Below are 27,533 nucleotides of genomic sequence, written 5' to 3' on the forward strand. Positions count from 1 at the left end.
CTTTCAATCCACTTTCACAATTGTTTGCAAGTGGATTTTGCTATTCCGCACAGTAAAATCCAGCTGCAAAGTGTGCTGAAAGTGGATAGAAAGGGCATTATTCTGCATGTGCAGAAGGGGCCTAAGTCTGCTGAGAAAAACAAACCCCTTTCGTTTTTCTGGACAGGCTGAAGGGAATGCTGTGTATAATCACTGCATGAATTAAGTGCTGGATACTGCCCTCATCTTCTTCATTATACGGTCACTAAAGTTCTTCTTTCTATTATCATGGACCATTAAGAGGGGGGTGGAGTCCTGGGCTGCAAACCAAAGGCTACATCATGACTGACAGCTTTGGAGGGTTAGTTTGCTGAGAATCTGAGCAGCTGCATTGGTCAGTTGGCACCAGGCACCCATTTCTTTTCAAGTTTTAGTGCAATGGGCAAAAGACTTTGTCAGGCTCCCTTTCTTCCCTACTGTATAGCTAATTGGGACATTCAATGAATGCCTGGTGCTGTTTCTATACTAAAACGCTTCAGCACTGCTGAGGCAGTACAATCAGTTGAAATTTGTATTAAGATGGTGTTTCCACATACCACTTAACCCCTTGGTGAGTGGCAATTAAAGATTCTAATTAATCAATAGATAAATAGCAGATAGATGGACAGGTAGCTAGACAGACAGATAGATCATTATATTCCCCTAAAAATCAGCATCTACAATATCCATAGTCAACAGCTTAGTGTAAGTTTGCTCAGAAGTAAGCTGCTCGACAAAGGTTGGGTTCAATCAGTATGTTTCTCCTTGCCTCTCTATTTTAAAGTAGTTTCTAATTGGTTTCTTCTGTCGCTTGAATTAGCTGCTCCTTCTTCCATTCTGTGATTGCTCCATTCCTGAATTAGCCCTTTATTATTACTATTATTTAATTTTGTTTAATATCACAGCTGCCAGTTCTTTAGCTGGTTGTTGTTGGCCTTTCATTACAACTCGAGCCTCACCCAGAGGCCTAGAACGTTGCAATGTATTGGCATAGTATTCGTACAGATCCCAGCAGGGCTCCCTTCTGAATCTGACAGATGTTGATTTTGTCAATTTGAAGATGTTTTAAGTGCCGCCCTTGTGTTTTTGGAATGGCGCCCAGTGTGCCAATTACCACTGGGATGACCCCAGCTGGTTTGTGCCATTGTCGCTGAATCTCGATTTTCAAAGTGTGTGGTTGTTGTTGTTGTTATGGTTGTTATTCTGTCTAGTTACAGCTGACTGGCAAGCCAGTAAGGTTTTCAAGGCACAAGAAAATCAGGGGTGCTTTGGCATTGCCTGTCTATGTGTCACAACTATTCTTAAGAGGTCTCTCAACCAAATACTTGCGGGGATGGTCAGCCAGCAAGTTTCCATGGCAGAGTGGGGAATTTGGATCTGGTCCTAGTTCAATACCTTAACCACAACACCAATGTGGACTCTCTGAGCCCTTAATTAGTCCATTCCATTTCCTATAGGGGGCAGTGTTTAATAACTGGTTTCCTCTTTGCAATCAAATCAGTTGATCATAATCATAAACTGTCATTATCCTAGGGCTGGGAAGTAGAGCATCCTATAGGCCTCAAGACAGCCTTTTCTTCTCCCACACAGGCCTTGGGCCTCACTGCAATTTTCCCTCTAGGTCTACATTTCCCAGATACCTTCCAAAGCCAAGTGACATTGAAGGGAAAAGGTAAACCAATTGCAGTTGAGGAAGTGGATTGTTGAGAGAGAGCATATAAAACCTACTGGGTGAGGGCTTAGGAAATTCTAGCGATTGGAGTAGTGGTGACCAGGAACAGCTGCATTGGGGGTCAAGAAGGAGCTCCCTGGGCACATAATGCCATGGAATCCTCCTTCCAGAGCGGCCATTTTCTCCCGGTGGACTGATAGTTGTACGTCTGGCAATCAGTTGTAATTCTAGAACTCCAGGGTGGCAACCCTGCAGGGAAGTTGTTCACTATAGAGTGGGATTGGCCTAAAGGATAGCTTGCCAGTCTCTGCACAGGACCTGAGGATCTCCAGAAATTAGAACTGATCTCCAGGCAGCAAAGATCAGTTCCCCTGGAGAAAATGACTGTTTTGAAGAGTGGCATCATACACGACTGAGGTCCCACCTGGAATTTCCCAACCTGGGGACCAGATACAAAGTAGAGTTAGGAGTTTGATGACAGTCGCATCAAGGGAATTTGATCGTTTTCCAGCTGGTTTCTTTCTGTGGGAATTTTGTTCTATCCTGCATTAATTTTTCTTCTTCTTTTAAATTGTCCTCTTGTTTAGCTAATTGTTACAGCATTTGGTTAATAAATTTAATCTTTTTTGTTCATTCCGCTTGGGTACTTAACGTACTCAGTCTTACAGCAAGACATGCCCTGACAGAAGTGAGAGGGGGGGAGTTCTCAGGGCCCTCCCAAGCCCACGAAACAGAGTGGTGGCGCCCCTCCTTTCTTGTTTTGGACCTGAAGAGAGGCGGGCTTGTGGGAAGCAACTTCCTGTCAACATCAGAAACCTGTATACCTTCACCCCTTCCCGCAACATGAAACATAAAAGAAAACATGATCTATTTATTTGGCCATAAAGGGAAAACCAGTTATTACAGTTTTTTCTTCTATGGAAGAAGAATTATTTCTTGACATTTTCTCATGGATTATTACCCCAAACACTGTAATCCAGCTCCTCTCCTACCCAGTTTTGTTCCCCCCATCTCCTGATGAATCTGGACTTAACATGTGGGAATCAACCATCAAGCCACTGGGGATTGTTAAGGGATTGTTGAAGTAAAATAACAACTCGTGTAAAGTCAGTGTCATGATCTGCCCAGTCCTGGCCCGATCCAGTCATGTCTCCCGGGTGGGATGTGGGATCCTCTCTCCCAAAGACAGTTTCCTTTCCCTGCCCCAGGGACTGCAATCTGTTCTTTGTCTTTTAATTTTGTTTTCGAAGCATGGCTTAGTCTGCTTGTTAGACACCTGCTGGTTTTTGCACTTCAAAGCACTGGGAAGTGTGGGTTGTTTTGATCTAGGGAAGGCCATGCTGTCTTCTTCCCATGAGATTGGAGGGGACTGGCACCGAGGGGTGGCATTATGTCATGTGGGGCATGGTGAGGGATATAATGGTGGCTGTTTTGGCACTTAATCTTTCGTTCCGGCAATAGAAGTCTAAATGCCTTTTCCTGATGCTGTTTTCAATAAAAGAAATCGTCTGAACACAAAGTCTTGTTATTGAGCAGTGCAGGGACACAACAGTCACCCTCTCACCTGAACAGTTGACATGAACGAGAGGCTGGCCTGAACTGGGGAAAAAAAGGTCCACAAGCACTGAAAAGACCAGGGTTCATTCATCAGTACTGCCTCAGCCTGGCAGAAACAATGAGAGCTGTGACTTCTGATGGGAAATGTTAAGAGTTTACTGCCAAAACACTGAAAAGCCCTGTGGATGATCCAAGACTATCTACAAAGGGTGCAGCGGGATGCTGCGTTAACAAGGGTTTGCAGGAGTTGTTAATAGCCATCTCTGAATCTAACTTCTACTGTCAGAAATGTGTGTGTGTGGGGGGGGGGGGGGGGGAACGACTTAAATTTATTGTTATGTGGTTTGTTTTATGTGAGTTCTGACTGCTTAACAAGATTTCCTTTTGAGCAGAAGTACTAAAGAGAGACTTGCTAGCTCGTGTACATTAGCTTCGGATTTTCTAAAGAAGCAAGTTTCCAGTAGTTCTTATGATTGACAGCACACCTGAGTCCCCTGAAAGAAGGGTTTTCCGCATGTGAACCCAAACACCGTTTTATTTATTAGCTATGTTTCTTTCCTGTCTTCCCCTGAGAACTGAATCCAAGGTAGGTTATAAAACTGGCACATAAATGAACTGAAACTAGAGCTGAAATCCCCTATCCACACATGATTCTGTTCTTAGCTGGGGTTTTTTGGCTGATGTCATCTCTTGTCGTCTGATCTTCTGGTAGCCTTTTCCATCTTGTTAGTCACAAAGAGAGAGAGTGTGTGAGAGAGACTGTTGAGGTTTCTTGTTTTGTGTTAGTTTTAAAATGATTCCTCAAGTACCTCTGTAGTGTTTCTGTATGGGGACCCCTATTTAATGTGGTGAAAATGTGCATTCATGTTTCAATGAGGCTTGTAACTACTACAGGGTGACCCAACACCATTGTCATCCCTGGGTTCAGCATGGCAATTAGGCTATTTCTGTCTGTCTGTCTGTCTGTCTGTCTGTCTGTCTGTCTGTCTGTCTGTCTGTCTGTCTGTCTGTCTGTCTGTCTGTCTGTCTGTCTGTCTGTCTGTCTGTCTTTCTTTCTTTCTTTCTTTCTTTCTTTCTTTCTTTCTTTCTTTCTTTCTTTCTTTCTTTCTTTCTTTCTTTCTTTCTTTCTTTCTTCCCCCTCCTAAATTTTGTCCCTGGGGGACAGTGGAAGAGTGTAGGGAGTAAAGTGGAGTGATCCACAGTGGGAGGGGAAATCAGTGGTTTTGAGGACATTACGAAAAGCATTTTGGTAAAATCACCACCTTCTTTTTCACCAGTGGAAATGCCATTGTAAGGCTGAACAGACTCAAACAAAGTCAACTTTATGAAAAAGGAACGAACTTTATTGATGAATGTCGCCCTCGGTACAGGGTGCTGGAACTGAGGGTTCTTGCCCTCAGTTCCAGTATATATGAGGTGTGTCGGTGGGCGGTTCCCTCTAGTGGCGGGAACTTTGGAGTTTGGAGAAATGAAACTTACAGAGAAACTGTAGGAAATGAAACTGGCGTCCTGACAGCCATTCTGTTGGAGGAATTGTGTGGTTGGATGCATGCCAGTTTTCCATGTACAAGAAGAAGAAGAAAAGATAATCAAAGATGTGCAGCCTACTCTCATATTACTTGCAGCATCTTATCATCATAATTAATGGTATCTAATAGGAAAGTGGGTAGCTCATGCTAATCACAAACATAGCAGAATCAGGCCATCCACTTATCAGGTAGGGGTTTTTATACACTTAGGGCTGATAAGGACTGAGCATCTCCAGGAGGCACAAAGAAAAATGGATTGGGTAAGAGAAATTGGCTTATTCAAGCCAGGGAATTTATATAATCCTAGAGAGGGAGTTGTATGGGACATTTCCAAAACTATTAATCCACCTCCTACAATTCCTCAGCTTCCCTAACTGCAGACTTCATGGTTGAGTCCCTTGCATGAAAGCAGCCAAAGAGTCAGGGTTGGATTTAGATTCATTGGCCATGCTGGCAGGGGCCGATGGGAATTGTAGTCCATGAACATCTGGAGCACCATAGGTTGGCCACCCCTGAGGTAGATGAAAGAGCGTTTTAAAGCTGAGTAACACCAAGAATGATGACAGGTGTTTAAAATTCTGCAATTCACAATTTCTCCTCTAAAGAACGGATTTAAGATGTCATTGTTAAATACTGATTGGAAAAAAAAAGCATAAATGTTAAAATTAACCCTGAGGAAAAACTTTTGCCATCGCCAAACTTTGTAAACATTTGTGGAATAAGCAGGAATTTTTAGGAAAACGAAATTAAAAGTTTACTGTTATATCCTTGAAAAAACCCACTGAGCTTACAAATTTGATTGCCTAGGAAGTGTTAATAAGATGATCATGGCTACTTGACAATGACAGTGTGACACTTCCCTGGAGAACAGAGGGGTTTTTTTTAACACAATGAAGGAATGTCTGGTAGCAGTGACTGAAGTTTATTTGAGATGACTAGTCAATCTGATGCTTTCCAAAATTCCGACCAAGCTCTGAATCCTTCCTTCCTTGGGCTCAGAGTGGCTTTCACACATGACTTCCACATGAAATGTATAATTTTTGTTCCAGATTAAAGTATGGCAGCAGCACTACAAACCAAGCAGAAGTGCAGGCAATATAGTGTGGAATATCTGAAGTATGGATTTATATCGGCACCAAATAACCAACAGCAATCACTTTGCCTACTGTTATGAAGCCATAAAACATCCCAGGCTTCAGGAACATTTGAAGAAAGCGCACTCTGATGAAAACTGGGTGGGGGGGGGGGGGACCCTAGCATATTTTCAGTCACTCCAAGGAAACTTCCAGACGCAGAAAACCGTTGGAAATATGTTTTGCAGAATTTCACAGCAATCCAATGATGATTTGCGTGCATCAGAAAACATCTCATTGCTAGATTGGATAAACCCTGGCCTATACGATTGGAGAAGAGCTTATTCTGCCAGCAGTGCTGCACACAATTTTGCTCAAGTCACCTGAACCAATGATCCAAGCTGTTCCTCTCAGTAATAACTCTGTTAAAAGAAAAGTGGATGAAATAGCTGAAAACATCGAAGGCACATTGTGCAACAAACTTCGGGAATAGATAGCTTACAATTAGATGAATCCACTGCCAGCCAATGAAGCTTTGCTTCTTACTTATGTTCCTTTCACCAAAGATGAAAATTTGGCTCAAGAGTTGTCATTTGCTAGAGAACCAGAAACAGGTACAAAGGGGGAGACAGTGTTTCAGGTTCTTGAGAATTTTTTTCAAAGAGAAAGACATCCCACTTAGCAACATTCTTGCTTGTGCAACAGATGGGGGACCATTGATAGTAGGTTGTCATCATAGCTTCGTCACTGTCTTGAAAAATGCTGTACCTGGTGTGTTTGCAGTGCACCGTGTAATCCACAGGCAACATCTGGTCACAAAAAAACCCCTAAGTGGTTGACTTCACCAATCATTGAGCAGTCATCCCAGCGGTAAATAAAATCAAGGCACATCCTCTCAATCGGCGACTGTTTCAACAGCTCTGCATTGAGAGTGATGAAGAGTTTGAACGTTTGTTGTTGCGCCCAGAAGTAAGATGGCTGTCCAAGGTAAATTGCCTGAATCATTTGTATTCACTTTTTAACACAGTTGTCGAATTCTTCCAAGACCCCAACGCTGCTCTTTGTGATGAACTAATAAAAATCAAGGATGACACTGCTTACTTCGCAGGTGTGTTCACAGCGTTCAGCAAAGTTAATTTGCAGCTGCAAGGAAGTGGGGTTAACCTTATCAAAGTCAAATCCGTCCTCTCCGCATTTCTGTGCAAGTTGCAGTTATTCAAACGTAACATCGCTCGTCGTGAATTCTTCCAGTTTTCAAGTCTGCCTGAATTAGAGAAGGAGAAGAGCAAACCAGGTGACAGATGACCTTCAAGTTTATTGTGCACACCTGGATGAACTGCATAGAAACATGTCTGGCAAATTTCAGGATCTCTTTTTTTCCCCTTAAAATACCAGACTGGGTGATGATCCATTCATAGATATCGGCCGTGAGGGGACAGAAATGGTGGAGGAAGAACTTATTTCACTCCAAAATGACAGTGACCTGAGACCAAGATTTTAAAAATCGTATCAAGAATTTTGGCTACAAAAAGTCCTTCCTGAGTGCTATCCTGCACTGTAGGACAAAGTCAAGATTTACTTTATTGCCTTCCCAGCATCATGTTTAGTAGAGTAGGGCTTCAGTGCAGTCACCCAGCTTCTTGCCAAGTAGAGAAACAGACTGAAAATTATTGAATGTGGGCATCTAAGACTTCTTCTTAGTTTCTTGCAGCCTGATGTTAAGAAGCTGATATCGTTGCACCAAGCACATCCATCCCATTAAAGCTGTGAAGACATAACGCTTGAGATGCAAATATACCCTTTCATATTGCTGAAACAGCTCAATAAATTGGTTTACCTTTACTAGGTCATGTTTTATTTGTGAAATATGCACGTGTGTTTACAGTTTTAGAAATTGTTTTGAATTTGCAATTGACTTAATATCAAGAAAGAAATGTGTGCATGTGTGTGTGTGTGTGTGTGGCGCTAATGATGTGACCTGGGAGCCAAGGGTGAGGCAGCTCAAAAAAGTGTGGGAACTACTATCTAAAGCACAGGTGTCAAACTTGCAGCCCTCCAGATCTTATGGACTACAGTTCCCATCATCCCATCCCAGTTCCCATCATGATGCTGGCAGGGGATGATGGGAACTGTAGTCCATAACATCTGGAGGGCTGCGAGTTTGACACCTATGAATCAGGACCGGTTGCATTTCCATCATTTCCTTGCTGTTTCCTTAATTTTTGTATCCTTGTGACAGTTCTGTAGTTAACATTTGGCAAGGTGGCTTTTGCTTGTTCCTCAAACTCATCAAAATCTTCTCTAATTTTGTTTAAAAATCCTTAAGTGAACTGTACAAACTTGCACAAATGCTCAGTAACTGCTCTGATTTCTGGATAGCTTTGCTGACCCTGTGAAAATGACCTAGCACACAGGTCCAAAAATGCAGCATAAACACAAATTCCAGTTCTTCCATTTTCAGCTCAAGGTTGTTAGCTTGAAGCCTGACACGATCCTTCTATTAACATCAGACTACAGTCAATTCCACACAGATCAAATATCCCAGGTTGAGCAAGGGAAATATCCCAGTTTGGCCAAGAAGTTCACACGTTCCTGATCCTAAAGCGGGTTTGTCCCACAATATTTCCCTTATTCTGGTGTTTTTTTCAAAACTGCTAAAATCGCAATCTTTTTCCAAAATCCCGAATTGAGCCCACTTCTCTGTGAACACCATGGGAGCAAAAACAGTTTATTTTGCCCACCCTGCCACCTGATCTCCCCACCTGATGTCATGTCAGTTTCATCTCTGTGAGATGCCAGCTGGCAGGGCAGCCCACCCTTCCCGAAACGTTCCCCCAAGTACGTTTTCTGCTCCTGGAATCAACTGAATGCAATTTTGCCTGGGTTAATCAGGAGTTAATTGGGAGTGGAATCCCAAACATGTCCCCGTTTTCTGTTCTGTACATGTACTGGTTGCTCGGAGTGCGTAGCTAGAGAGATATGCAGCTTGGGCCAAACATTACTGGGCATACCACTGAGGGAGAGCAGTGTCTCATTTTCTGCGAAACAAGAGAACATGAGTGGGAATGTGATGCTCTGCCCCATTGTTGCTCAATGTTCTTGGCTAGTGCTTTTCCAGCAGTTGCTGTGGGTTGACCAATCAGAGGCACTGGACACCAGGGATGTTCATGTATGCGCAGGTATGCTTGGGGTGTAAATACAAAAAATCCAGGCTCGTATGAAACAAATTGGAGCATTTCCTCCTGATCTTAATTTAACTCCTTCATAGAAATGAGCACCCATGCAAAAAACCAGGATAAAATAGATTTTAGACCCATGTTTTAAAATACCAAATGTATAATTATGCTGTGCGAAATTGATCTGCAATTGATTAAGACCATCAGTGATAGCACTGTAACTTTCCAAAACAGTTTATGTGACTTTTGTATGTGCCTCCCACCTGGTGTCTGTCAAATATTTAGGCACTTTTGACTGAGGTTGCAAAAATGAAGAGAGATTTGGCTTTTGAAAGTTTACACCCTGAAGCCCTTGTGGATCTCTGAGGTGCTACTGGACTCAAATCTAGCCACATTATAGCAGTAGTAGAATGCCAAGGTCTCATATGAAGGAACAGGAAACTCTCCATCCTTTTACAGGGCCAAATGTCTGATCTCTGAAAGGCAAGTGAAACTGATCCTTCTTGGGGACAACACTGACTGTAGAGAATCAAATAGCATTCAGCAAAACATATTTTCTTGGTTGGAGTCTCTAACCTATTAAATCTCTCTCATTCTGACTTGCTCGGTGATTTCCTTTGATGCATATGCCACCTCCTCCTAGGAATGTGCATATCCTGTGCATCCTCATAACATCCTGGAGAGGAGGGACTGTATTACTCCCACTTTACAGATAGATGCTGAAGGGTAGGAGACACGTCCAAGGTCATTCAGGGAGTACACAGCAGAGTTGCAGTCTCAGTACAACTCTCCATCCAAGGCTGTAAATGTCATTCTAAATGTTAATGATTTATTCTATTTTAAACAATTTGACTCAGGCTTTCCTCTTCAAGGTCTTCAAGATTCTTAAGCCCTATTATGCACTTGGGGTCTGCCCCACAGTGAGTATGCATTCCCTTCAGGGCAGACTTTCTGTTGCATACAGGTTTTCCCACCTTCCGTAGTCAGATCCAATAATCCCCAGGGTTTCTGAAAGCAGGGAAAGGGCAATTTTCCCCCCCTACCTGTGCAAGGAAAGCTAAGCAAAGCAGCGTTCGTTTGCCCTACTTCAGGTTTTCTGTTTCTCTCTGCCTTTCTCCACCCACACAGGAGAAGTTCTGCCCACTCCTTGGCAGGCATTTCTGGGGGAAAAAATGGGCCTTATTTTTTTTCAGAGTAATATTCTCTCACAGGAGTGATTGAAAATTAACCCCCTCCCTCCCCAAAATTGTAAAAGGGAGGGGGAGCCAGCATTCAACCAGCCAATCTCCAAGCAACCCAGAAGCAGACAAAATGGTGGCTGGGCTCAGAAAAATCAGCGGGGTTTCCTCGCATGAAAACAGAGAAATGCAAGGAGACCTCACTGTGGAGCAAACTGCCTCAGGGTGAGCAGGGCATGCGTAAAGGGCCTAAGAGTCCAAAATAAAACAACATCAAATTAAATTTCTTTTAACCAAACCTATTAGTCTAAACACGCACACAAGACAGGTGTAGAACAAACAGCAGAAGACAAAAGAAGCAAGTTATTCGTGGAAAAAAAATGTGGGGTGGGGGGAAGGGAGAATTAAAGTTCTAACTTGGAATCTCAAAGTTAAGAGGATAAGCACCAGTGAGGTTCACCTGGCAGGCTGTCCTATAATTGGATGCCCACACTGAGAATGAGCCTAGCCACATGCTTTGCCACTGAGCCATGACTCTTCCTAGCCCTTCGGGGATGGGGCGGTATAAAAGTTTAATAAAATAAAATAAATAAATAATAAATAGTCAGCATGGATGCCCCCATGTCATCCAGATCCTGGAGGCACTGCCCGCTCACAATTTCTCATAGATTCATGACTCCATGTCCTCCCTTTACCCCAGCTTGAGTCTTCTGTTGTCTTGGCCATGCAGTGCTATGGTACTCTAGATCTGCCATCAAATTTGCACCTGGCTGTGGCCATCAGTGTCTGTTGTGTCTGTTGCAGTATCTGTTGCCACTGAACACCATCTACTGTAGCGGTGGGGATCCAAGTACAGTAGCTAATGGATTGGATTCTTTCGTGTGCTCCCTTTTATCCAAAGGAGTTGGTGGAAAGACACAGTAGAAAGCCTCCTAATTTACCATAAGTCAAGAGTTATTCTTAGTCTTGCTGCTTTTTAAAGGGACTTTTATCTTTCAATTAATATTGTGTCACAAAGGAGCATATTTTGAACCCTACGCTCCCACTCATGCTATGGGGAGTTGTGGGGCCAATGAACATTAGTCCAAGGCAGCCATTTCCAATGCTATGTGAGGCTGCCAGGGAGATTAAAGAGCTGCTCATGCAAAAGTCCTAGAAGCCAGCCCTGCATAAAAGGGCGAAGATCCCTTCGCAATCAGTAAAATTGCAAGGAGAAAGCACAGCAGCAGGTGGACAGTGCTTGATGCCCAAAAGGTGTGTGTGTGCAGGGGGCGGTTGTGGATTCTGCATGGCACAACTATCCTCCAGACAGGACTGGACTAAGCTAAGTAAGCTACAGTTTACAGTCTTATAATGTGAGGTGCCTCTACATCCCCTTCCGCACATGCAGAATAATGCACTTTCAATCCACTTTCAATGTACGTTGCAGCTGGATTTTACTGTGCGGAATAACAAAATCCACTTTCAAACTATTGTGAAAGTGAATTGAAAGTGCATTATTCTGCATGTGCAGAAGGGGCATAAGTACTCCTCTTGCCCCCCAAATGCTACATTTCTGCAATAGAAGAATACAATGGCAGGATGTGTGTGTGTGTGTGTGCTAATGTTGCTGAATGTCTCAAATAGGATTGCCAGCTCTGGGTTGGGAAATACATGGGCCCCTTCCGCACATGCAAAATAATGCATTTTCAAACCACTTTCACAACTGTTTGCAAGTGGATTTTGCCATTCCGCACAGCTTCAAAGAGCACTGAAAGCAGTTTGAAAGTGCATTATTCTGCATGTGCGGAATGAGCCATGGAGATTGGGGGTGTGGGTTGAAGACAGGAGGGTTGGGTTTAGAGAGGAGAGGGATGTCAATGGGTATAATTCTAGAGGGTCCACCTGCCAAAACAGTCATTTTCTCCAGGGGGACCGACCTCTATTGCCTGGAGATCAGTTGTAATAACAGGAGATCTCCAGCTACTACCTGGAAGTTGGCAACCCTGCTCATAAACTTGATACAGTTCAGGGCCAATCCTACTCTTAAGCGTGACACAATTCAGGGCCTGAGCATACCTTAACCTTGCCCAATCTCCTATTTTGCTTTCTAAGGTGAATTAAGAGCATTGATATTTTGAATTCATCCTGGAATTTAAACCAGACTGAGCTCATGTCAATCTTGCTCACAAATAAATCCCCCCCCCACTTACAAACTAGTAAGTGTATTTGTGTTTGTAGCCCAAGGCCATTTTTAAACACCCCTATCAGTCGAGCAAGTAGAGAGTTACAGGCCAACGACTGAGGAAGTGGGTGGTTAATTGTCCCGAAGAGGTAAGGTCGTCACAGATTTCCAGTAAGAGCAGCTTCTCTCTCCTTCGCCTTTGTGTTGAGGACTTCAAAAGACAGGCTCTGCAGAGCTTTTCCCAACTTCCCCTTCGCTCTGCTCACTCCTTTCAACCAGCCACTGCTTCAGAACCTTCATACTTTCTCCCCTAACCTTTTCCCATTGCCAGTATTTTTAAAAAGTGGCCAAATTGATATACACTAGAGATTAGAGCTGCACTCATTTTGATGCTTGGATCGCTTTTTCAGGCTGGAGATGTCCCTACCCTCTTCAGTCAGCAGATTTCTTGGTATATATTATTTTGCAATGCCCTGATGTGTCCCGACTAAAATGCATTATACCATCTTTAAACATAATTGGCGAAGGGTTTGAACGTACGACGACGAACCCTTCACCAATTAGCATGCAGGACGTACAGGGTTTTTGTCCTGTGTGTCTGCCACTCCAATTGGCCATTGCTGCCTGAGGAACACCTCACGGGTGAAATTATTGGTCAGCTATGATTGTAGAAAGCTGTGACATGGTGTCCACTAAGGAGTTCTGCAGTGGAGACCCTCAAAGTTCAATCTGGCAGAACGGGACTAACCAATGCCAAAGCACTAAAAGAAGAAGGAGGAATTCTGGAACATATCCAAGCTAGAAAGTGCAACATTCTAGCTTCTACTGGTCCCCCTATATGATGCCCTATAGGAACATCCATACCTGATTTCTCCTTCTCTCCCTTGATGTTGCAGATTTGCTCAGAAGCATGGCCCAGATATTATCGACGACAGCAAGGACAACATCACCATTTTTACACGCATCCTCGACCGGCTGCTGGACGGATATGACAATCGGCTGCGACCTGGGCTTGGAGGTCAGGCAATTGCATGGGGGCTTGTGTGGGCTGCATGCTAATTTGACCTTGTTTGCTGCCTGGTTGCTCTCTTCCCCCTAATAAATTAATTCTAATTACAGCCCCCCCCCCCACCTGAGCTCTCTCACAACACCTTTGCACGTAGGAGGGCTTCCTCTCAGCTCCAGAGCTGTAACTTCTGGAGACTTGCTATTAATCCCAGCATTTGCTGGAACTTCTTTCTGGAGGAATGTGGTTTCCTGGGAGCATCTCCAGCAGATTGCTTTAGGCTCTTCTGCCCAACTGTTAACATAATGAATTGTTTCTCTCAGAGCCAGTGCGGGTTGTTTCAAGCCGCTGCCTCTCCCCCCCTCCCCCCCTTTCTGTTCTTGCTGAGTTCTAAATAGCTGCTCCCAGCCAGGAACAGAGACAAAGCTTGAAATGGAGATGGGAGCTGAAGTTGTTGGTCCCTCAGCCCCAAGGCCTGGTGCTGCAGTTCAGACAGACAAGGGGGTTTCAACACAGCAGGTTCTTTGCTGGTGGCCTTTGAGTCAAATCATGTCCCCAAAACCAAGAACAAACCACATCCGTTTCAGTCAACCTTGGGAAGCCCATCAGAGAAAGGGGGACAGGAGTTGGCACTGAGGTTTTGCAAATTGCAGCACGTTCAAGTGGGAAGGCTGAGAAAAAGGATTTCCAGCTCCACGTTGGGAAATTCCTGGAGATTTTGGGCTTGGAATCAGAGAAGGGTGGGGTTCAGAGTGGGGAGAGACTTCAGTGGGGTATCGTGCCGTACGGTCACCTTTCAAAGCAGCCATTTTCTCCAGATGAACTGATCTCTGTCACCTGGAGGTCAGTTGTAATAGCAGAAGATCTCCAACCACTCCCTGGAGATTCCAAACCCCATCCAGAAAGCAGGGGGTGTTCTGTTGGTTTCAGTTGCTGTCAATCATCACAAAGGCAGTGATGGAGAATTCTGTGCCTCACGCTCCAACCGAGTCCCATGCAAATTGATGTGAGAGGGATTGGGAGGGCACTCTGCTGGTTCTGAAGCAGACTCCTGCTTTCCCTATCAACTATGTAAGAATGAGAAAGCAGGGAGGTACCATTGGATATATAGCTGATGATGATGGTATTTCAGTGCAATTGAAAGTATCTTTGCCATGTCTGGCAGTAGAAGAAGAAGAAGAGTTTGGATTTATATCCCACCTTTTTCTCCTGTAAGAAGACTCAGGATGACTTACAAGCTCCTTTCCCTTCCTCTCCCCACAACAGACACCTTGTGAGGCAGGTGAGGCTGAGAGAGTTCCAAATAACTGTGACTAGCCCAAGATCACCCAGTAGGAGTGCAGAAACACATCTGGTTCACCAAATAAGCCCTTGCCACTCAGGTGGAGGAGTGGGGAATCAAAACCGGTTCTCCAGGTTTGAATCCACCTGCTCTTTACCACTACACCATGCTGTAGCACAGACAAGATGCGTCTGTGCAAATTTCTGTGCATGAGAGGTAAAGGCCACTGAGAAGTCTAATGCAGCTGGATATCTTCATGTGCTTGTGTTTACATTGCCTTAATGGGAATGTCAATCCTGCAATGCCCTGCAAGTTTGCCTCACACCTTTTCTGCATCCCATCTCACATGAACAATTATTAGATATAAAACAATGGTGCCATATGGGAAAATGGCTTCTGAGACTATGAAAGCAGCATTCTGTGTTACCAGACAACCAAATGAAGACCTCAGAAGGAGCCATCAGAGGCATCTGGCCCAGGCCTCCATCTGGAGGCAGCAGCTATCCCTGCTAGCCAACTATCTCCACACATTGACCTAGGGAAGAATAGAATTGTCATCCCATGGCTGACATAAAATGAAAGACAGCCTCGAGTCCTCTTTACTCTGTCTCTGCCTGTAAAATAAGGTCATTAACCTGTCTCGTAGTGGCACTTTCATGCATAAATCTAGAGACGTATATACATATTATCTTGGATTGTCCATAAAGTGCTAATATTAGGTTTATGCCTCAGGGTACTGACCAATAAAGAGAAGGAATTGAATTCTTCTACTTGCACTTGTCACTATTTGTTATTAGCACAAAATGGAAGTTTTAAAAACAAGTTCTTTTTAATAAAGGTTGATCTCTGTTAGCAACAAATCAAGGAAGTGTCATTGCAAAGAGCAAAGTAAAGGGTTAAACATCCTGTCCCTTCTCTTCATGGCCTCCAGGCAAAATGAAGCTGCAGGAGCCTGAAGACTGCATTTTATGAACCAAAGTGACATGTGATCTTCATCTCCTCTGTCTGAGCCCTTATACTGGTTTAATGGGCACTCTCTTTGCAGGGAATACTGGGCATTGCAATCCTGTTAGGGAGTTAAGGCAGTGGTGGGGTTCAAATGATTTAACAACTGGTTGTTTACAAGCACCGAAGTGTTGCGAATCTGCTGAATCCCACGACTGGGTTAAGGATTTTGAACAGAGAAGTCCCAGTACCCATACAGTAATTGAACTACAATTCCCACAGTCCTTTGGTGAAAGCAAAGCCAACAGGCATTTTCAACTTATATATGAACCAAGAAGTATAATTATGTCCCTCTTGTGTTGCGGGCAGCATGTATAAGAGAGAACATGGATAAAAAATAAAAAAAACCAAGCACACTCTGAATTTCCTGCAGGTTTTATGTGTTACTAGATAACAATGCAAAACAAAGTTGAGTTAAGCTTCATATGTTTTAATGATCTAAAGCACTGTAGTGATGAAAGGGAAATAGTGGGTGTGAGGAAGAGACAAAGAGGAAGAGGTTTTATGGTACTTTTAGCAGCCAACTGATAAATATTTCACAAGAGATCCAGACCAGGCTGAAATGTTCAACTTCTGCGTGGAATGAATTGCCAGCTTGCCAAGGATGCCACATGGTACTGCAAAGCACCTGTTCTCTGCATGGAGAGCCTGAGCTGGCTGGTGTTGGGAAATATATGTGTAAACAGGCCATCTGTGTTGATGTTCTACCTCTTGTCCCTCCACATTTGTTTTCTCAGCCCCGATATTTCCCCATCTGCTTCCACCTACTCTGATGACTCTTCTAGCTTGCCATATGAAGGAAGGTGGTGTAGTGCAAATGCCTGGGTGTGTCTAGCATCACCACGCTAGACTCCTGGCTTGAGGCCTAACAGAATCATCATGGCAACACAACTCGCACCAGAGAGACAGAGGGGGCAAAAAATCAAGGATCATGTCTGGTGCGTCCTTGTGAAATCAGGATAGATAATGAGGGGAGAAAGCTAAACTGGAACTGAGGAACCCACAAGGCATAAACAGATGTATTTACTATTGTACCTTACAACTGTGTCATTCTCACTTTTTCTCTGACATGTAGACATACTTCCAGGCATTTGCTTTCGTAGAAAGGAGCTGGATCTCCGTAGCAACCAAAGTCCCAAATCCAGACTTGTGCAGAGTGATAAAGCACATTAATCGAAGGCAGAAACAACTAAGGCTGCAATCCTGTGCGTGCTTACGTTAAAGCCCACCTCACTGAACAAAGTAGAACTTTCTTTTGAATAAACATGCTTAAAATTGGTTTTCCATTAGGGATGCCAACCTCCAGATGGCATATAGCAGTGGTGGCGAACCTATGGCACTCCCGATGTTCCTGGACTACAACTCCCATCAGCCCCTGCCAACATGGCCAATTGGCCATGCTGGCAGGGGCTGATGGGAATTGTAGTCCATGAACATCAGGAGTGCCATAGGTTCGCCACCACTGGCATATAGAGATATCCCACATTTACAATTGATCTCCAGATGACCAAGATCAGTTCCCCAGAGAAAATGGCTACTTTAGAGGGTGGACTCTATGGTGTTACACCCTGCCTTCCCCTCCCGCAACCCCCCTCCCCCCTCCAGGTGTTTCCCAACCCTATCTGCATAGAGTTTTGCAATGTGCATGAGCTTCCAGCCAAAGCCTCTGATATTAAGAAGCAACAGCAAAGCCTGATTTCCCTGCATTCTGGTTGTAGAGATTGGACCGATATAACAGGATGATCCTAAGCAGAGTTGCACCCTTTTGTCTCTTGAATGGAACTTTAAAAGGCAGAAATCTGCAGTTGAAGGTTTTTAAGGTATGCAGCTAAATAACATCGCCTGATATTTGCTGCAGATGAAAGAGACAGCTAAAGGAACTAGTTTAAAAATTGGCAACTCTGGTCTTTTCCACACAAGTTGTTTACAACATGTCTTGCCACCCAATGCTACATGTTTTTCCTTTAAATTCCTCATGTTTTTTTCCCCTTCTGTTTGGTTCCAGAAACTTTTCCCCTTCATTTCCCCTCTATTTGTTTTCCCAAGTACTTTTACCGTGATTTTTTAAAAAAAAATTAATTTTTTTCTGAGCCAGATTCCTTGCTGAACACTCCATATTACTGTGTTCCAGCTTCATCTAAAGGAGGGCTCCCAGCAAACTGGCTACACCTGTGTGAGGATGTTTCAGAGTAGTGGAGTCAGACGAAAGAATAATAGGGCTACAGTAGAATTTCACTGCACTTGCAGGGCTATGGAAAATGAATTTCTGGGAAACCTGTGACTGTTGAAGGGGTAATGAGGGCTTGGAGCTGTGAGCTCCGGGACTTCTGATTGAATGTATATGAGCTAACGTTCCCATGGTGCTGGAGCCCACTGTATTAAGCTTGTGGTACTGCTGATGGATCATAGGCATCTGTGGTGAAAGTTAGTTCTGTGCTGCTCCATGTGTTGCTTTTGCAGTGAAACTTGTGAAGCTAATAAATTGGGTCTGCAACTGACAATTGCAAAAGCAAGATCAGTTCTGTAAGATGTCAGCTGCTAGTCACTTGGGATCAGTCCCTTAAAACACACACACACCTAAATCTGGGTTTGCTTTCCTCTAGCAGACATTCAGGAATGTGAACAGACTGCAGGCTATCAAAATAGTGATTTAATTTAATTAGCCTCCTAGGGTGAGGGAAGCGCTTGATGCAGCTAATTTGGGGTCTTCTCGTATTGGCAGACACTGGCTGAGGACTGATTCCCTTTAGTTAGTTGTGCAACTCGGTTCTAACCTTATCACATTTTCTTAGTAGCAGACTCTCTCCTAGACTGGGGCTCCACTGACCTTGCTGTAACATCAGGCTGTTCCCCATAGGACTCCCCAAGAAAGCACATTAAATGAGGAGAAGGGTGGAGGGGTCTTGAAGTTAGCCTTAGGGGGGGAAATGAAGACATCTCTTGTATTGGGCTGCCTGCAGCATTTTCCTGCTGCATGAAGAAAATATTTGTAATCTGCTTTCCCTTGAAAAACCCAAGTGTTGCAAAATGCATGAAATGAACATCATTCCAATCCTGTCCACCAAAAGCCACCAAGGAGGACTGACGGGCCCATTGTCATGTTGTGAATTTCTTTCCAGAAGAACCACCGGAAATTTGTAACAGTAGGTGGCAATTCAAAGCCCGTCTACTCTGAGAGCCCCACTGTCTGATACACCCCTGAAGGCCAACAGCTCACCATATTCTGTTGCCTACAAGCAGAAGGCAGCTAGAGGCCCTACAGAAAAAAGCTGCAGTCAGACACACCCGATGCACAAAAGGGCTGTGATGCTGCTCAAGAGGGCAGGGAATCCTGGAGGTTATTTTACGTAGGAGAAAATCCCTGCCTGAGCACAAGTTCATTGCTTCTGGCAGCAAAACTGTGTAAGGCTCCTTCTGCACTTTTAGAATAATGCACTTTCAATCCACTTTCACAATTGTTTGCAAGTGGATTTTGCTATTCCGCACAGTGAAATCCAGCTGCAAAGTGCAATGCAAGTGGATTGAAAGTGCATTATTCTGCATGTGCGGAAGGGGCCCACGGCTCTCCTTGCACCTGCTGGCAGCAGCATCCCCTGCACTGCTCTCCTTGGGTCAGTGCTAAGGAGGCAGAGGCCCCTTCCACACATGCAGAATAATGCATTTTCAATCCACTTTCACAATTGTTTGCAAGTGGATTTTGCTATTCTGCACAGTAAAATCCAGCTGCAAAGTACATTGAAAGTGGACTGAAATTGCATTATTCTCCGTTTGCGGAAGGAACCAGAGTTAGGACAGGGGCTGAGTTTTTGATGGGCAGCCTTCAAAGATCACTAGGCTGCTGAGTGAAAAGTTGCAGTCACAGTCAGTGCTGCAATAAATTATTTCTGTACAGGGTTCACTGCTGTTTGAGAAGAACCATTGATTTGCTTGTCCTGGTATTACTGGAGACCCACGAACTGACCAGCTGGAAAGTTTCATTAATACAATTGAACACTGAAAGAATGGGCTTTCCTCCTTGAAACTGTTCAGAAGGTAACAAACACATAGGTATAGCATGCCAAGGATCTTCAGGGTTTTTTCCTTCCATCCTTCAGTGACTGTGCATGCTGGATGAATTATTTTCAAGCCACCACACAGTACTTAGGCTCTTGTGAGGAGCCTTGAACCATTTCATTAGGGGCAGTTCGAGGTAGAAGAAGTCCAGATGTGGGTCTTTAGAACTACGGGCCAGGCTATGCCCAGTGCTGCAGGAGCCACAATGTCTGAAGTCAGAAGCGGCGTTTCTTTTCCACACTTGGTGTCTGAAGGACACTTACGGCAACCTGCAGAACAGATGAGAGATACCATATGAGTAGCAATTGGGATATGATTGTTCTGGAGAGGGGGCTGGTTGGATTTTAGCTGGCAAGAAAAGCATGTTGCATCCACTTTGTTTCCTGGCAGCATATAACTCAAACCAGAATAATGAGCCTGACAGGGGGGCTGGGGGGAGAGAGAAAGAGGGGTGGGCGATTCAACAGACAGTCTGGAAGTATTCAGCTCAGAGTCACCTTGGGGCTGTGATTCATAGGGGAAGGGAAATAGATAAATCTCCCCAAAGTTTCCATGAATAAAGGCTACCCTTGGGAAAGTCCTTGTTGAGGCTCCCATCTGGAGCTCTCAAAAGGTTCGGAGTTGGCTCTGATTAATACATTTCAAGCCAGAGCAAGGGGTGGAGAAGGCTGCATTTGTAGACTGAAAAGCCTTTGAAACAAGAACCCTCAGAGCAAGGCCCTGAGCCAGAGAGCAGACTTGGCACTCAAGGGGTACTAGACTCCCACCCCTCCCTCCCCTTTGTAATAACTGGTCTCACAAGGCAAGGAAAGACTTGCCAGTTAACAAGCACACGATGCCTGGCCAGAATGGTTTACCTAACCATAATGCATTGTACATGAAGCCAAGGACACCTCCCCAAGAGCCCTACTGAAGAGGAGCCAGTGGATAGAAGTATGGCGGGGTTGCAGTAGGTGTAAAGTGCTACAGCTCAAAAAAAAAAGGAGCAGGCCCCTGGGCAGCCCAGCTGCAAAGAAGCAGCCCAAGAAACCCTTACCAGGGCCAGCAAATTCCTTTCTCCCTCCCCATTAACGACCCTGCTACATCTTCAGAGGACAGGGAAGAAGTAGCAATAACTTGGGGTGGGGGAGATGGAGCATCTTGCTTTCCAGCTAGAATAAAGCTGTGCTTGATACTGTATTCATGAGTTAATGAAAATCCCCACCGCAGGGGAAAAAAACTCACATAGGGTCGCCAGCCTCCTGGTGGTGGATGGAGGTCTCCCATCATTGCAGCTGATCTCCAGGCAACAAGGGTCAGTTCTCCTGGAGAAAATGGCCGCTTTGGAAGGAGGACTCCATGGCAACATCCACTATTAAACACCCTCCTCTCCCCACACCCCATCCTCCTCAGGCTCCACCCCTAAGACCTCCAGATATTTCCCAGCCTAAAGCTGGCAGCCCAATCCCCAGAAGGGTGATGCATTGAAAAATGCCTTCTTTCCCTCTTCTTATACTGGATCATTAGAAAGGAGATCCTTGTCTGTTCTCTTTATGTCATATAACATTAATAACCTTAGATGTATTTTGGAAAGGGAGTTAACATCATTAATTTGCAGATCAGACAAATAGATGTGATTTGCAGGGAAGACCGAAAATGTTGAACTGCAGGAGGCAAGCAGGCAGGCTGAGAATGCTGCTGGGCCATTCTAATTCTAAGTTATGAAGGGAGATAGCAGAGGCGTAGCTCCAAGGGGACGGGGAGGGGGTGACGCACCAGGCACGCAGCCCTGTGGGGGTGTGGCAAGGGCATTCTGGGGGCATGGCGGGGGCATTCCAGGGTGGGGGCAGAGGACGCACCAGTGCACCGGGTACTTTCCCCCCTTGCTACATCTCTGGGAGGTAGGCAAATGAGGAGGCCAGCTTTGTACACATGCAACTGTGTTATACTGAGTCATCAAATTCAGTATTGTCTGCTGTGGCTGACAGGGCTCTCCAGGGTTTCAGTTAAAGGTCTTCCACATCATCTGTTTCCTGATCATTTTAAAACTGGAGCTGCCAAGGACTGAACCCAGGACCTTCATTCAAAGCAGATGTTCTACCACTGAGCCATAGATAGCTCCTTCTGAGATATAGAACCCTGAAGACCCTGGCAGGAAAGAAAACAAGACTGAAGCCTCACTTGTCAGGACACAGGTCAGGAATGAGGGAACACAATGATTATTTTCCATCCATGTGTTTAGGGCAGGGGTCTCCAAACTTTTCCATACGAGGGCTACATCATAGGTTTTACAAATATTTGCAGGCCAAAAAAATTAGTGTTATAAAATAAATGAATTGATATAATTGTCACATGTCTCTTTTGTTCTGAATCATATCATGCTGGTTACAAAAAAAAGATACAAGTGAAATTAATAATTCATTCAAATTTGATTCATTCATTTATTTTATAAAACTGATTTTTTTTACCCACAAAGGCCCCTGCTGTACATGCAGAATAATGCACTTTCAATCCACTTTTACAATTGTTTGCAAGTGGATTTGTCTATTCCGCACAGTAAAATCCAGCTGCAAAGGGTACTGAAAGTGGGTTGAAAGTGCATTATTCTCTGTGTGCAGAAGGGCCCAAATATTGGTAAAATATACAATGTGGTACTAAAAAGTTTGGAGACCCACTGCTGAGAAATAAACAGATGGGCCACAGGGAACATCATGAAGGGAATCACTGTGGGCAGGGGTCCTTTCTTCTCTTGAACTTGACCACCAGAGGCTGCATCTCCTGGCAGAGAAGAAGAAGAAGAGTTTTGGATTTATATCCCCCCTTTCTCTCCTGCAGGAGACTCAAAGGGGCTTACAATCTCCTTGCCCTTCCCCCCTCACAACAAACACCCTGTGAGATAGGTGGGGCTGAGAGAGCTCCAAGAAGCTGTGACTAGCCCAAGGTCACCCAGCTGGCGTATGTGGGAGTGTACAGGCTAATCTGAATTCCCCAGATAAGCCTCCACAGCTCAGGTGGCAGAGCTGGGAATCAAACCGGGTTCCTCCAGATTAGATACATGAGCTCTTAACCTCCTACACCACTGCTGCTCCTCTTCCTTGGGACTGTGGTCCAGATCAACTGGTGAAGCCAGCTTGCCACAAGGAGGGAAGAGAGGGCACCAGACAACTGCACCCCAAAGATTCTTTGGAGCTGTGCCAGGGCTGGACATCAGGAATTGCTGTGGGGCCTGATTTTGTAGCAGGTTGGATGTGGCCTGTGTATGTGGGGGTATAGTTTGGAGATCTTTTGTTCAAGGGAAGGGTGCTATCTTCTCCAGTGAGAAGAGGACAGACACCAGTGAGGATAAATGGGTAGTAACTTGGGCTAACTTTATTTCCTGTCTAATAATGGAGCATCCATTATTCTCAAGCTTCAGGTGGCCCATAATTCTCAAGCTTCAGGTGGCCCAAGGAAGAGGTATCCTGTTATCTCTGGCACGTATCTCCTGTTTTATTTTTTTGAGGAGTGGTGTTTTCCCTTTTTAATTAGATATTCTGGGTGGCATTTTTCAACCTACTCATCCTGATTGATTAAGCCCAGGAAGATGTTTAAATCTGGAAGTATAATTATTAAAGGGACTGATTATACATATATTAATATTCATGAGCCTTTGATGGAAAAACAGGAAGATCAGTTGATGTGTAGAGTTGAAACAATTGGGGGAAAAAATGTGTGTTTCAGGTTGAATTCACAAATATCCGAGGATGAACCGGACTGGAAGATTTCCCCTAATCTTTACACAAATCTACCCTCCCATCCTTCAATTCATCTTCTGCCCCCAAGTTGCCAGCAGGGAGTTGATCATGTCTATTCCAATGTGTCTACTTTGTGTGATTATGCTGCAGAGATTTTTTCACAGCAGCAGGCTCCTCACTCCTCGTCCCCTCCAACCCCCTTCAAATTTAAAAGGCAAATAGTTAAGGGGGAAAAATCCATTTGAATTGAAACTTACTACTTAGGTGTCGCCAGGTATCTTCAGAGTCTGCTTGCTTCGATCATCAAACTTGATTAACTTTCACCATGATGCTGGCAGGGGATGATGGGAACTGTAGTCCATAACATCTGGAGGGCTGCGAGTTTGACACCTATAAAGATTGCCAACAAGCTTAGGGGGGAAATGTCCTGTTCCTTTAACAGAGACTTAAAGGTACACTGTCTACAAGATGATATTTACCTCCATGCCATGAAAAGCTTTAACTTCCTATTTCCATATATTAAAGCCCCTTTGAAAGATACAGAAAATTTCCCCCCTCCACGCCTGCCAGCAACTCTACTCCCTCTGTTTGCTGACATCAGTGAAATATACTCCCAGATTTTTTTTTTCGTTTCAGATGATGAGTGCTTTTGTGCCATGATACCGGGAATATTGCCTAACAATAGAAATAGTGTAATAGCGTCAATTTCCAACAAAACAATTTTTTTAAGGCAACAGCAGCACTCAGATTGCCAATCGGAACTACAACAAATAGCCCTGCAGATTAAATGGCTATTGCCCTGGCGAAAAAGCTGCTCCACCTGAATCTTGACAAACGTCCACCGAGGCAATCTTTTAAGGATCTTGCCTTGCACTTGATGGGGGAAGCCAAGGAAGTTCAGCTTTCCTTGCAATCGTGTTTGTGTTGGAATTCGCAGCGTGCCTAGTAAGGTAGGGTTGGGAATTGGCCCTTCAGCCTGGTTGGGAATGCGGCCCAGAAATCTGAATGAAAGAGTGCACGGAAATTAGGCTGGGCGTTGTAATGAGGCAAACAAGTCTGTTTATGTTAGCAATAAAGCACAGCAATCCTCCTCCATCTTTGGAGCAAAACCTTATTCCAGGGGCAGCCAAACAGCCAGAGAGAGAGAGAGAGAAACAGAGGGAGAGGGTGAGGGATGATGTCCATAGAAGCTCTAATTAAGTAGGGCAGGATCAAAGGCACCGCGTTAAGGGAGGGGGTGGAGTGCAGTGGGCAGGCGCTGACTTCCTCTTGGCAGGTCGGAGATTGCTTCAAGAACCCAGGGGGGCTTCAGCATTAGATGGTGGCACATTCCTTCTCCCTAGGAAATGCTCTGCTGTATTTCATGTGCTCAAGAGCTGGGCTTGTGGAGCTGTGGAGCTCCAAAAGAAAGGACCAGGCAGGAGGAGGTGGCTGGTGCTGCTGCATGGCCCTCTGCCCACCCTATGACATTGACAGCCCCGTCATGGCAATCTTCCTCCTCCTCCTCCTCCTCCTCCCCCCATTCCAAGTGCAACAGATAGAAGCGGGTCTGCTTAGGCCTGAGTCATTAATCGCCGGCTAGTCTCCTGGGGCTGCAGCAAAGGTCGCCAGAGAAAAAGCTGTTCCCTTCCTCTTTTGTTCGGTAGGCTAAAATTGGAAGGAAATTAAATCCCCAAAGTGAGGAGCTGAGAAATTGAAGAATGAGGGAGCCGAGAAGCTCCTGTGTATGGCTGCAAAATTACTGTCTGCTTCCTATTAATTAAACGTTCCATCCCTCTGATCATGACGGGGGTGGAAAGCTTTTTCAGCCCAGGCACCGTTTGGTGCACATCTCTCCACCGTGAAGGTCTCTTAAACATTAACTGTACAAAGTGAAGCAAAATCCTGGCAAATCTCAAAGGCCAGATGAAATGAGCTAAGCTGGTCCCTGGGCCTGAAGCATTGCTGCAAAGTAGCTGAGTCAAGGCATTTTGTGCCAGGATTCGCCAAGCCTCTAAACAAACTGAGGGAGCCCCAGCATTTGTTTCTTTGTACCCCTATTTTGCTTCCACATGGGGTCCCAAAGTAGCTTACATCATCTCATTCTCCCCACATCCCTGAACAGTAGATTAGGCTGTGAGAGCATGACTGGTCTTAGGTCACCCAGCAAGCCTCCATGACAGAGCTACAATTCAACCTGGGGTATCCCAGATTCTCATCTAACCACTGCCTCCCATTCCCTCGTTTTTCAGGCGCACTCTAGTGGGTGTTGTCTTTCGCATCCAAAAAAGCCTCTGAGCCCCTTTCTAATGCTGCCCTCCCATCTTTCTTCCCTGCCCGTCTCCCTGTAGCATTTCCTCAAAGAGCGATGACTTTCCCTAGCCAAAGGAGTTCTAGAGCACCTTTTAATGCTAGAGCTGAAATGTTTTGCGTGTGCCAGACCAGCCAAGAGGGAGTTTAGCCCCAGAGCAGTGGTTCTCAACCTTCCTAATGCCGCGACCCTTTAATACAGTTCCTCCTGGTGTGGTGACCCCCAACCCTAACATTTATTCATTTTACAGATGGAGAAGACTGATGCAGAGAGGCTTAGGCAACCCCTGTGAAAGGGTCGTTTGACCCCCAAAGGAGTCGCAAACCACAGGTTGACAACCGCTGCCCCAGAGCAAACCAGCCTGTGTATGACTAGTCTGGACTGCCCAGAAGGGAAAGGTTCTATCTAGAATGGAGAATGGAGGTTGTTTCTAAAATAGGGGGGGGGGGGTTGGATGGGAGGGTAACACCATCCAGGTATGTTTTTCCAGATTGGTAGCTCTTTATGTCTTAATAAATTTGGAGCATCGGCTTCCTCCCATACACACACACACCTCTCCATTCCCGGCAGTTCTCCCTGCCAAGTTTAGCTTTGCTTCTCTGTAACCCGGATAGGAGGGAGACTTCAGCTCTTCCCTTTTCATGTCCCACATCTGTCACCTAAGCACAGCATCTGTACATGAAGGAACTCTTGCCTTAAGGAAGAGGAACTGCATTGGAGTTTCCCAAGCGGCAGGCTCATTTTGACATTCTTCCAGGGCACACACCTGGCCCCTCCTCACCCCCCCCCCCCAGAGACCAAGCAGGTTTCCTCTGGATCAAGCACCCGAGTAGGGTCCATCCCAGCGATGCTTAGCTCAGCACTGCAAGCAGCCAATCTTCGGTGATTCCCTCCTCCCATCGCAGGCTGCAGTCACCTGGGACGGGATGGAGAGAAAGAGCCCCCACGGCTGATGCTCATCTGTATTCTGGCCCCGTTGCCGCCAGCATTTCCAAAGAGAAAATAAAAATAGCACTCAGTCATTTTGTAAATAAGATCCACCCCCTCACTTGCCTGGGGAGTTGCGAATGATTGCCAGAACAAGGGGGCGTGGAGGGGGGGATCCTGGGCAAAAAAGGGCAAAGGCGAGGCAAGAAGAGAAGAGGGCAGGGGAGCAGAACCCAAAGGAACGAAGCAGGTTCAGGACAAGCGGTGAGGGAAATGTGTCCCCCAAAGGATTCTGTCCTAGGGCAGGCAGGAGGAATCTGACGGCTAGCTCAGAGCACGTTTGTGGGCTGTTGCTTCCTAATGAGACTGACAAATAAGGTGTGACCTTTGCTGATGTTCCAAAAACCAAAGGTGGATTTATGCTTAGAAATCATAATGAAGAGCGTGTATTACAGAGAAGTTTATGATAAACCGGGAAATGAACTGAGGGGTGAGCACAGTCAGGGTCACCCAAAGAGGGCGCTGTAAGCATACTATGATGGGTGGGACCTAGTTGAGCACCTAGTTGAGCAGGTGTCTATTTAAACAATTTACTTATCTATTTAAACCCTCAACTTCTCTTTAGAAGACCCATTCAATTTGGGATTGTGAGATTACAATGATGAGCACCTTTTCCAATCTAAGTAATATTTTCTTATTTGGTTCCATCCTGAATACTTGATTGTAGGCAAAATATATCAGATCTTCTGTCTAGTTTACCATTCACCATCTCCAATCAATCAATCAATCAATCAATCAATCAATCAATCAATCAATCAATCAATCAATCAATCAGTCAATCAATCAGTCAGTCAGTCAGTCAGTCAGTCAGTCAGTCAGTCAGTCAGTCA

General features: G+C 45.0%; 1 protein-coding gene across 2 annotated transcripts in view; it reads left to right on the forward strand.

Annotated features, from left to right (window-relative positions):
• LOC125442867 (gamma-aminobutyric acid receptor subunit alpha-3-like) overlaps positions 1 to 27,533 on the forward strand; it is a 73,786-nt gene that overhangs the window by 17,299 nt on the left and 28,954 nt on the right. For both annotated transcript variants that reach the window (XM_048514632.1, XM_048514633.1), the window contains exon 3: positions 13,264 to 13,385. In XM_048514632.1, coding sequence (XP_048370589.1) covers positions 13,264 to 13,385 — 122 coding nt within the window. The remainder of the gene's footprint in view (positions 1 to 13,263; positions 13,386 to 27,533) is intronic.

This window comes from Sphaerodactylus townsendi, linkage group LG13 (assembly GCF_021028975.2).
Source record: "Sphaerodactylus townsendi isolate TG3544 linkage group LG13, MPM_Stown_v2.3, whole genome shotgun sequence".
NCBI lineage: Eukaryota > Metazoa > Chordata > Lepidosauria > Squamata > Sphaerodactylidae > Sphaerodactylus > Sphaerodactylus townsendi.